The 12,180-nt window shown below is 46.7% G+C and overlaps 1 protein-coding gene across 20 annotated transcripts in view; it reads right to left on the bottom strand.

Annotated features, from left to right (window-relative positions):
- TNS1 (tensin 1) overlaps nt 1–12,180 on the bottom strand; it is a 335,674-nt gene that overhangs the window by 81,415 nt on the left and 242,079 nt on the right. For all 20 annotated transcript variants that reach the window (XM_081852254.1, XM_081852268.1, XM_081852271.1 and 17 more), the window contains 2 exons: nt 11,317–11,382; nt 9,558–9,674 (listed from right to left, as the gene is read on the bottom strand). In XM_081852254.1, the coding sequence (XP_081708380.1) occupies nt 9,558–9,674; nt 11,317–11,382 (183 nt within the window). The remainder of the gene's footprint in view (nt 1–9,557; nt 9,675–11,316; nt 11,383–12,180) is intronic.

The following is a 12,180-nucleotide window of genomic DNA, read 5'->3' as shown; positions in this document are numbered from 1 at the left end:
GAGAGTTCTACTGTGTGTTTTTATAATAATAATAAATGTGATTACTCTTGTGAGTTAGGCAATGTTTAGATAACTCTTTCACATTGGGCTCTGCAATATAATATTCTGTGCACCAATTTAATCTTAAGTATTTATGTGCCACAGAGCTCTTCTTAGTCTACTAGAGCAAATTAACATGGCTGGCCCCTTGGAATCTGTGATTAAGTATTGCAACTTCTTGGTAGACCCCTTGTGAAATGTGAACTCTGCCCTGGAGAATAACTTTTACAGATGCTTAGCAGCACTAGGCTGTGCTGAGATTTTGCAGAGCACACACCATACCGCTGTACTGGGAACCATCTTCTCAGTGCGGAGGATGAATAAAAGGGCACTTTTCTGGACAAGTGCCAGCCTCTGTTCTATGCAGCTACAATGCAATTGCACTGGCTCTTTCCTAGGCTGGTATGGTGTGTATGTATGCATGTTTCTTGTAGTGCTCCAAAACCCCACCACCATCTTTCAGACTCCTAGTATCCCATTTATGCTATTGCCAGGCCAAAGGGACTCTTAATGAAGCACTTGAGCAGAATGTGACCCCTCTCCCCCCACTCTGAATCCCATCTCATCTAGGAAGCACTGAGGCAGGAATTCAAGGGGGTGGGGACAAAGCTCTGGCCAAACAATGTAGCATCTGTAACAGAGAGTCTATCTTTGGAAAAGTCATTGGCATTGCCCCATCCATGTGACCAGCTTCAGCTTGGCCCAAATGCATTTGCAAGGGTACTGAAGCAATTTGCCAGTGGCAGAGTGGGCCAAGATATTTGGCTCAGCTGAAAGAAAACAAAGCAGTGACTTACACTTAAAGGCGACACATTTCCGAAAGGATACAAACTCTAAACACAAGCCATGAGTTCTCATTGGTGGCAAGATCTAATATCTCCATTTGCTTGATTTTCACTTGCAAAATCTTGAGATTTTGCCACAAATTTCATACGAGTTTTATGTACCTGAATATTAGAAGTGGTATCCACTGCTAAAATTCTCCTTTTTTACATACCAGCTTTCATTTTAGGAATAAAAGATGAAAGAATATCTCCTCTCTCATAGTTTTAAAGACAGACTTGAACTGGGGGACTCCCTTCATGCAGTGAGTTCTGCTATTGGCTGGTTTCTCTGCTGATATGTTAGTTACTGTCTTTGGGGGCAAAATAACTCATGGTAAAGATGACTGAGGCACAAATGATGGGATCAGTAATAGAGCACATATTTTGCATGCAAAAAGACCCAGGTTTAATCGTCTCTAGCAATCTTAGCTCACAGGGTTGGGAAAGTTTCTATGTGAGACATTGGAGAGCCACTGCCAAGAGGAGTGACTAGATTTGTGCTATATGGAACTATATGGATGAGGAACTCTGCAAAACTCTAGTTCCAGACAAGATTGGCATACATGCAGTGCACCACCTGCAGCCTGACATTTTCCAGCAACCAGAGAAGGCAACACATGGCCAGACAGCAGTTTCTGGCTGCAGCTATAGTAGCACTGGAGAAACATGCTAATTCTGCTTCGGAAAAACAGCACAGGTTCAGGTGGGCTGCTCCTTCTCACACCCTCATGTCCTGCCACTTCATTCGGGGATGGGGCTGGAGACAGCAGAAGCACATTGCAAAGACAAGCTGCTTTCAGAGTTTCAGTCCTTCCAATGTGCTTGTACACCAGGAAAGGACAGTGTCATAAGCCATGTGGAGATTTTCCTGGAGGGGATGGTCAAATCAGGCAGAAGGGGGAGATGAGCTCAAAGACCTGAAGCCCAATGACGTTGGGGAGAGTCCTAGCAGGTCAGGATCTGAAACCTTGGAGTCAACCAAGGAGGAAGCCACAGGTGCAGAGTTGGATCCCAGGGAAGGACCAGGTAGGTTGTCAGAGCAGGTACCCACCCTTGTGTCATCAGATGCTTCCGACCAGCCCCCTTCCATGCAGGAACCATCCTCCTGCCCAGGAGTCTGCACTCGCAGAGAAGGTGCCAAATGATGGTATAAAGAGACTGCTCAATTGCTAGCCTCTTGAAGGAGTGCCCATTTGCTCGCCCAGTCCAAAGATGCCTCTTGCTTGCTGCACTAAAGTGGTACCTGCTCTACTCTTTAAAAAGGGCAGGGGGTGGCTCGTTTGTTGGATCAACGTAAAATCATAAAATTGTAGAGTTGGGAGGGATCCAGAGGGTCATCTAGTCCAACCCTCCCAATCTTCTCTTGCTTAGCCATGCATACCACCTGCTATGCCATTGAACCCATGCCACGGCAGAAACCGTAAGTCAAGGTCTTCATCCAGCAAGTGGCAGGACAGGCAGCCGGCCGGGTGGGGGGTGGTGATGAGGGAGTAAACTTTAGATGTGCTCACATGACCATCCAAGATCAACAGCTCAGCCATTTCAACTGTGTAGCTGGCCCCTTACCTACTACATCTGTTAATCCAGTTAATAAAAGATCAAATCCAGACTGCGACACAACATCCCCAGCTACTTTACAAAAGAAGGAAGCTGCTCTAGCAACCAACTGGCACACTTTTCTTGTGGCAGGCAGGAAGGGAATTAGAGTCTTTTTCTTATTTATCTACCCCCCCAACCCCCTGAAAAGGAAGGTCTTGCACATCACTGAGAACTGAACCATCATTGTCTGGAGAAACCTCCCATCCCTCTCTGTCTGTGTCTCTCGTGTTAGCATTCTGGCGATGAAGCTACCATCTGTCCCGCCTTGCTCTGACATCCTCAACTTCATGCCAGCTTCTCCTGACCACTAGGCACACACTTATTATTGCTGTGCCAGAAACTCTGCATGCAGCTCCATCGCCAAATATGGCAAGAAAAACTGTAAATAAGGAATATTCTGCCTTCGTTCCAGTCCCACCCACCTACCGCTCTGTGCTGGCAATGGTTTTTCCCCTTCTTTCTGACAAAAACTCCAGCTAGACAGAATTCCCAAAGGGTTTGGTTGTGTGTTCCTCAACACCCCCCCCCCCTTAAATTAACAGGATGCATGCAAATACATTGCACACCTGGCCCTTTGTCACTCTGCTACAACAGCTGATAAAAGCAGACTGAACAAATATCTGCCTACATCCCAGCTTGTATCTCTGTATATCCTGGAGTACTTCAGACATTACTTAATAAATGGGCAACAGGAAGCAGTAGTAGATTTGCACTTCCTGCTCTTTGTGCTTGCTTGTAGTGTATGAAGAGAAAACTTGTCCATTTCTCTCATCCTAACCCTCTCGCCTCCCATGTTACGGAAAAAGGAGATGTTGAGAACAGGGAGGGAAGTCCCAGATGGAAAGAAAGTAAGCAAAGCAAAATAAAGTAAAGTACTGAGACTTTCGGTAACCCAAGCACGAACTTGCCTGGGCATCTGCTCATGGAATTGGCCTGGGGAATTACAAGTATCACAACTGATGATTTAAAATTTGTGTATTTCAATATTTATACCCTGCCACTTTGCACCAAAGCACATCTGGGCAGCCTACAGCCAGATAACAAAAACATATTGCAGCAAGAACAACCAAATACTTTGGAGGATGGGGGCTTTGAGGGAGATTACCTGAAGTGAAATTTCCTGCAACCGGAAAGCGCTTCTATCCCTAGGCAGAAATTAATGGTCACTGTTCTCCTGCCACTGGCCTCTGCAGCCAAAAGTGGTGAGCAGATCATCGTGCAGTTAGTTTCTCCAGGGTTATGTATGGCCAAATGCACAGGTGAGTCACCTCATGCCCATGGGACAAACACAGCCCTTTGGGCCTCTCTATTTAACCCTCAGAACTCTGCCCATCTGCCCCCCCTTTCCCAGGCCACACCCCTCACTGGCTTCGCACCCTCCTTGAGTATTTTGGCCTGGCTGGAATGTGTCCTTGACACCTCTCACTGGTCTGGATGGAGCTTAGAGAGGGTTGTGTGAGTGTGAGTAGAAATTAACCTAATGTACAAAAATAAAATTCACATTCTTTCTTCTGCCCACTTTTTTCTCTGGCTTTGACCACCCCTGGCATGTGGCCCTTGAAAGGCTGCCCATAAGGGAATGTGGCTCTCTGGCTGAACAGGATTCCTCACTCCTGTTCTGACAGGTACAATTCTATCCTGCCTACTCTAAAGTGCAACCTGAATCTATGCACTGTTAGCTTCCCTAACAATGATACTGCTATGACAATGCTAGCCTAGATCTAAGGTAGATGGGTATAGCCTTACTGCAGAGAGGAAATCCTGTTCTCTCCTTTCAATTTTTTTCAAAATGAAGAACTCCTTGAGGTATGAAGTAGAAGTTCTCCAGCTGTGAGAAAAAGGGGAGTGGGGGAGGAGAGAGGAGCAAGAACAATTCTGAATACCAAACCCAACTGGAAGATGAGCCAAGCCTTCCTGAACAGATTTTTGGCTCAATTCACCTGAGTATGTTCCATGTGGCTGCCACGCAGGGACTTTGGCCAACAATGAAAGGCTCAGCATTAGCAAATGCAATCCCAGTTCCCTCCTTTCTGCACATCTTCCACTTTCTGAAACTACAGGATGCGTGACAAGCAGGGGGAAGCCATAAATACCAAAGATGAAGCAAGGACTCCTTTGAGATTTTCACAACCCATCCATTATCATTAATGTTTCCTTGCACATGGGATGAAGTGCTTTGAATGCTAATGACTCCAGAAATGGAAACCTTTGCTAACCTTACAAGGAAATGGAATGGGGTTCTACATGGAAGATGGGCAGTGAAGCTTAGGAACATTCCAGGGTGATATTGTGGGGACTGTGCAGCACAGATGCATATAATAGGCCTTGCTGTTTCTCCATGCCTGAAAATTTATATTGCACATCCATTAGTTTGAGACAGTGCATTAGTTGGAGACAATTCTGCAAATGGGCTGGCATTTTCCAAAGGCTGGGAACAGTTTCTATTAATACTTGGGTCCCTATATAGATAGATTATCCCCAAAACAACCTATCCTTGTTCTGCCCAATGAAATATTTGATTGCATGTGAACATTCCGTTTTCAGTTAAACTGCATCTAAAAAACTATTTAAGCACAAAAGCTGTAAGTAGTCAGAGCTCTGCTAAACACTTTTCACATTTCTACAAAATCAAACAGACAAAGGAGGTTGAGGGGCTCTGCTTCCATCATGGATAATACAACTCAGTGCCTACACAGTATGGAGAGGAAGGGACTGTCAGGAAGAGGTGGGAGTTTGAGAAGGAGAGATCTGATGCAGCAGTTGTTGCTTTACAGTTAAGAGGCAGAAGTCAGAACTGTCTGTGTCCATCTCAACAGCAATCCTAAGCTACCAGGCTATGAAGCATAATCCTCAGCATTTATCATCCTTATCACTTGAGACTTTATAAAGGGATGTGGTCCCTGTGGCCCTTCAGATGTTGTTGGACTCCAGATCTTATCATCAGCCCCAGCCAGCCTGGCTAAGAGTCAGGAATGATAGAAGGTGGAGTCCGGCAATATCTGAAAGGCCACAGGTTTCCTCTACCCCTGGCCTAAATCTCCAGGCTCATAGTGTACCATGAAGTCTAGATAAAGCAGGTCAAAAAGGGTTCTACAATAAGGAACTTTTCAGCGATATGCAACTAGTTGGTTCAAGTAAGGAAGACAGACTACTAAAGTACAAAGCAAAACAAAACATACCAACATTTACCCCCTTGATATGGAATTGGATAGTGGGGGGATTGGCTAGGCATTGTCAATGCCAACACAATTGCTAGTGGGCTCAAGGGGTTCCTTTGTTATACGCATTGAGTTCCCATCATCTCAGCACAGAATGGTGATCCACAACCACAGTGGATCATGTGGATCAGATGCCCCTTCTGACATTCATTGGGGATATGCATGCAAGAGCTCTGTGAGAAAAGAATATCTGTCTATGATATTCTTTTCCAGGAGAAAATATTTTCATCTCCTCAGCACCATTCTTAAACCTGAATGGGAGGGTGAGTAACATACACACTCCCAATAAAAAATAGTAACTCCAAGCATAAACAGATAATTTTAGGATTCAATAAATTACATCCAGGGCCAAACAGGCCACAGAGGCCAATATAAATCACTACATTTCCCAAAGTTGATCCAATTTTCTGCTTGGCTGGTAATTGTGGTGATTTTACAACATTCCTCAAAACTCTTCCCTCCACCCCACAATAAACTGGCACATGCAAAAGAAGCTACAGAGTCTCTGATTCTCTGGAACAGCATCCAACGGGTATCCTTATATACTGAAAATATTCAGGCCATAGAATCATCCACCTTATTCATCACTCAATAAAATTAACGACAATAGGCTTTTGCTGGTTGAGATAAGCAGAAGCCAAACATTGCTGGTTTTAAAGTCACATGCAGCATTGTTCCCATTCTGCTGCAGTTCATCTTCCACCAAAGACTACATTTTTCATCTTGCTGCCCACTGTGGCAAAATCACATTATTTACACAATTAATTACATAAGTTACATTGCCATTACTGTATGTTATTGCACTCCATTCATTTCAATGCAAGGGGGGATCAATGCAAATGGAGGGGAAGTAATCAATAATCTATCATTTGAGGAAAGAAAGCAACAGCAGCAGCAAATACCAGTTGCACTCTCTGGATTGTTTTCTGTTCTGAACATGGGATGGATAAACAAACCTCAGCCATTTCTGCTTCTCTTTCCTTCTTCGTCAGAATTCTCCAACAGCCCTGTCCACCCCACCCCTGTGCACACAACAAGGTCTCATCTCTGCTGCTTAGTTATACACAATGAACACTCAACCCTATTTTTTTCCTCAGAGATGATAAGCAAAGAACAACAACTCTCCACAGTTCTGGTGGGTAGGGACTTATTTCTGCCCATCCAAATGTAAATGCCAAATCACTGTCTTCTGAGAAGCTAGTCACGATTACAGCCCGTTCTAGGAGCAGCATGGGTGAGCTCAAGCTGAACTACCCAGTACGCCCACCATGTGTTCAAGTTTGTGCGCCCATTTGCCCAGCTTTCTCTCTCAGGCAGGAATCCAGACGTTTCTCCATAGCCAGCAAGGATGGGAGGGAAGCCATGCCATTCCAGCCAGCTCATCAATAGCTGCAGCACTCGCTCTCACTCTCAGGCAGCTGAAGCATCCTGTCTCTATGGAACCTATCACTAACCTATCACTCAGCCTGAGGACTCGGGTGAGAGACTCCGCAGACATCAGTCGGGCACTTCGCAAACATCCATGCCATCTGTTTCTTGGGCAGGGCCCACTTGCTGCACGTGACCTTCAGGCCGTCCAGAAAATCCATCTGTTCCCACCTCTCCCCATTCCTCTTCGTACACTGGCTCTGAGGCAGGCTGCCCGTGACAATCTGTGCTAGGCATGTGGGCAAGGATAGGAGTGACCATGACTTAGCAACTGGGGCAGGGGGAACCCAAGGCAAAATAAAACACCGTTGCCAAGTTTGTCGAGTGACCTCAGTGGAAACTGGCCCTAGGAAAAGGAACCCACCCTTTTGGTGTAATCATGGGATTCATCTGGAAAGGGAGCAAGCGGCAGATGATCTCAACCCAATTTAATTCAGTTGGACGCAGAGGTCAAGGCAAAGGTCTGCCTGACTAAAAGATGCATTTACAGTGGCTACTTGCATTAGCAATTGCTTCCTTATAAATCAAACCAATTTTTGCCCACTAAGGGGAAATTCCAGACGTGACACTAAAAGCACTTTTTGAGCCGCGTATTGTGAGTGCTGCTAATGTGTAACAGGAAGCAAAAGAGGGGAAATGTAGGCTTTGCTTTCATATCACAAGCCACTTTTAAACAAAACCGATTTATGCATCACAATGTGAAAATGTTGCATACATTGGTTCACACTGCTGTAACTAACACTTGGTTTTCAATAGGGCTGCAGGAAAAAGCCTCCTCCCCTTTTTACCTGTTCTGCCACAGTCTTGCTGTACAGCTTTGGGTAGTTATGGTCAGAACAGTGGTTTATTCAACCCATTGTCCTGTTCCCAAAGTGTGTTTTAGAGTAATTCTCCCCCTCCCCTACCCCTCAAAAGCACATACAATACAGCCATTCACCCAAAGCCATTCATTCCCAAGCATCTAACAGACTGAGATTTAGGGAGATCCTGAGCATGAAGTTGGCAGTCCACTGATCATCTTTGTTGAGCAGCTATTGCCATTTCAGAAAGTATTTAATCCTTATGGAGCTTTACTTACACTGCCACTATTGGAATCATTCCATACCAGAGAGCTGCACAAAACAAAGTTTCTAAAAAAGGCAGCCTAATGTATCAACTTCTGTGTCATATGCTCAGCAGTGGAATATCCCGCTGCCTACCCTGTTTCAAAAAGTCCCTGAATCTTTGATTTTCCAGAGCCCAACACGTACATTTTTGCAGCTACCTAAACGCAATGTTGTAGTATGTTGCCCATCTGTATACTTGTTAACTCTTCTCCATCCCTTTTGTGTCATTCCACAACCTGTCGACCAACCCCACACAGATACTCCCCCTTTCAGACTAGTAAGTAGGAAGGCTACCATCCAGTTCTGGCATCTAAGTGAAGAAAGTGTGCTCCTTCAAAAGTGCGGTCACAATATGGGAGAGGGCTTGAAGTGGAAACTGCACAGACATTATAACATCGAGGTTTGGTTTTCAAGAACTCCCATTCAAAGACTGAAAGCAGAAATGCTTTGGGATAAGAATACTAGAAGTGGGGGGTGGAATGCCAATTAGACCCTGTGTAAGGATTGTGATCCCCTGCTTGACTCAGACCTTGTTTTAAACAAAGAGCATGAAAGCTAGCTCTTGTTGCACTAGCATCTCCCGTTCCTTCCCTCTCAGTATTGATTTGTTTCCCTTGTCTCTCCCTCAGTCCCTGTTCCAGTGCCAGATCTGGACTGTAAGCTCCTTGGAGCAGAGGCCTGCTTCTTGCTTCTGTTTTTTAAAGTAACATGTGGATTCAGTAGCAGCTAGTGCTTCCTAGCACTGCACATTGCTGCTGCTTACCAAGAGGCAGAAGGACGAGGCAATAGGGAGCTTAGCATGGTGCAGGTGAAGCATCAAGTGGGCTCCACCACTACTCCTGCTCTGTGCCACGTTCCCCACTGCCTTGCCACTCCACCTCAATGTAAGGGGCAGTGGCATTGGGAAGCCAGAAGAGCAGCATAGCCCCACCTGAACTGATTGTGCTGCATAAATGCTAGTGAACCATGAAGTCTTTTTCTGATAAGTTTCCAGAGTTCCCCTTTTTTGCATGAAAAGTCTTGAGAAGCACTTCACAGATGCATACAATCATGTGCATTGTCCTAAAATGTTATTTGAAAATAGGGGAGGAATGCTGATGGGAACTATAGATATCACTATCTGAAGGGCACCAAAGGAAGCACATCCATCAATTTAAGACTTGGATCACAACGCTGAAGTGTAAGATGATGCTAGGCTTTATCTCATGCCCTCCAGAAAGTTTATCCCTAGTAATAGGCCAAAAAAATGCTTGCTTTCACTGAGCTGGCATTTACCAGGTGGCACACAAGCACGTCAGTACCCGTGAGCTAGGGTGTGTACAATGGGAGTCTGAGGCACCTACCCTCCATGCTGTCTTCACGACGCATGTTGAAGTTTTCATAGGAGTCCCGGCGGATGAGCGGGTCAGAGGTGTTGTAGTCCACCGAGACGCTGGGGCCGTTCTCGAGGTGCTCCATGCCTGCAGAGGAAGGACAGCACAGTTTCAGCAACAGAGCTGGCCAACACCTTCCAGTGAATGCCCAGTCACAGAAGAAGCCAGGAATGTGGTAAGGAAAAGATAAGAAGAAGGGAAGAGACAGAGGGAGCAAGACAAAGGGGAAACAGAACCTGTAGAAGACAGATGATGCAAGGAAAACCCAGAACTGAGTCACAGTTAGGAATCAAAGGGTAGAGAGAGGGGAGCAGCACAAGGTTAGAGGCTGCAGGTGGGGTGGGCAGCTATGGAAGAGCCTGAGGACAAGCATGGCTGTAGCTCAGTGGCAGAACATCTGATCCGGATGTCAGGGGTTCAGGAGCAGAGGCAAAGCAGAGTGAGCAAATCGAAAGTGAGGAGGAGGAGTACGAAGGGGGAGCAGGCAGTGACAGTGGGCAGAGTCAATCCACAAGCCTCTCTAGCGAATCGGAGGACTCACAGAAGGGAGCACCGATGGCCAGAGCGAGGGGGGTTCCAGGGGGGAAGCCCCAGGAGGGAGGGGCCAGCGGGGAGTCCCTGAGCAGCAGTTGGAAATCAGGACCAGCTTCTCCACCAGAGCGCAGTGGGGAGGGGGAGTCCCAGGAGTCGGGACCAGTGTTCTCATCTCCAGCGGGAGGAGAGGAGTCAGGCTTGACAACGGCCACATCAGGGAGCGGGGAAACGGTCAGAAGGAAAGTTACCGGCTGGGCGCGCGCGCCAAGTTCAAATGTACAGGAGAGCGGCACAGCAGGGAGTCCTGACAGGGAGCCAGGTCCTAAAGCCCGCCGAAAGGAAGGGCGAGACTCAGGGGGGTCAGCGTCAGAGGAATCCAGGAAGGAGGTAAGATCAGAGGGCAGAAGGACCCAGAGGAGGAAAGAACAGCGTAGGAGGTGGAGCAAGGCTAGAATCTTAAACTGGTGTGGGTTCAGCAGCGAGTCAGAGGGAACTTAGCCGGTCTAGCGTCAAGACGTGGGTCTGCGCGCCCAGAGCCTGGAAATGGAAACTAAACTTCAATAAAGACTTTTGTATACGACATCCACTGGGGGCTGGTCCTCTGTGAGCTGGGACCTAGCGGCAGGCCTGACACACATGCAGAAAATCCCAAATTTAATCCCCAGCATCTCCCGGCAGGGCTGGGGAAAACCTCAGTCTGGAGAGCTACTGTACTCCAGGTGTGGACAATACTAAGCTAGACAAACTAATGGTCTGACTGAGTATAAGACCAAGTGAACTGCCACTCAAGCAAGGACCTAAGATGGATCTGGAAGATTTTATTCCCAGAAGAGTCCACTGCGGACATTTGGGAATGCCATGGATGAAGCCTCAATGAACTAGGCAGGCATGAAAGGGGAAAGAAGGTGTCGGCTTGTAAGGAAAAGCAGGACCAGGTGGCTCAACTGGATCAGCAGCTGGCTCTTAGTTATGATGGTGCTGGTGAACTGAAGCACCCTCTGCCCACCAGCAGCAGTGACAAAGGGGAAGGGGAAGTCCCAACGCAAGGTTACCTGCCCTATCAGCAAAGAATGGCCAAGCTGTGAAGGAATCAGGCGGAGAGCTCCATACACAGATCTGTAGGGCCTGGCAATGGGGAGGAAGCAGGGAATGGGAACAGTAGGTACCAGAGGTTGATGATTAGAAAACACAGTACCTTGAATCTTCTCAGGTCCATAGGAGAACACAAACTCCACCTTCCCATACTCTGGAAACCGCTCGTCTGCAATGAACAAGAAGACCAAAGGATATTCAGGTATATCTAGCTGTCTATACTGACTGAGGACATATAAACTGGGGCAATACCATGACTGCTAGGGAAGCTGAATTCAGTGGGGATCTGTTAGGGAGATGCCAACAGGGATCATTGCTTCACTGTCTAGATACCCTGGGGTCTCACACCAACAAGTTGCCCATCCTCATGGCTATGACTACTATGAATAATCTGTGTTTTTCTCAGTTCATCTAGCTACATTCCTTCAAAGGACAGTTCACCATGAGACAACATCTGCACAGCTTTGGCTCTAATGAGGGTATGCTTATGACATTTCTTCCCATCCCCTGCACTTCTTGGTGAAGACCACTCTTATCACAGCCAACAACTGTCTCACACACCACCGGGCAGCTCACCCTCTTCAAACGTGCATTGGCACTATACGAATAAAGCACAATGAAGTCTCCTCTTTTCTAGTGGAGCCAAGGTGATGGCTTTGGGATGGAAGTAAGACTGAAGAGGAATTGTTCTTGGAATGGCTGGCAGCCATGGAGGAGCCACTCACATGACCCTCTCAAGCACTGGTCCCTGCCTACCACACTGGCAGGACAATCAGAATGAGGACAGGAGTTCAATTCATCTGTCTGGTATTTCAATTGGCCTGTAAAGCCGGGGGGGGGGGGGCAGAATCTTTTTTATGCACTTCCAAACTGATTCTTGCACTACTTTGGGAAATGTCATGATGGTCAATAGAAGCGTAGTCCAGCAAATCAAAATCAAGGAAGAGATAATAATGTAAGTGAACAG

The sequence above is a fragment of the Podarcis erhardii genome, assembly GCF_964252035.2.
Source record: "Podarcis erhardii genome assembly, chromosome: 1".
NCBI classification, from domain to species: Eukaryota; Metazoa; Chordata; class Lepidosauria; order Squamata; family Lacertidae; genus Podarcis; species Podarcis erhardii.
The sequence above is the reverse complement of the archived record's forward strand: the minus strand, read 5'-3'. Positions and strand labels throughout refer to the sequence as shown.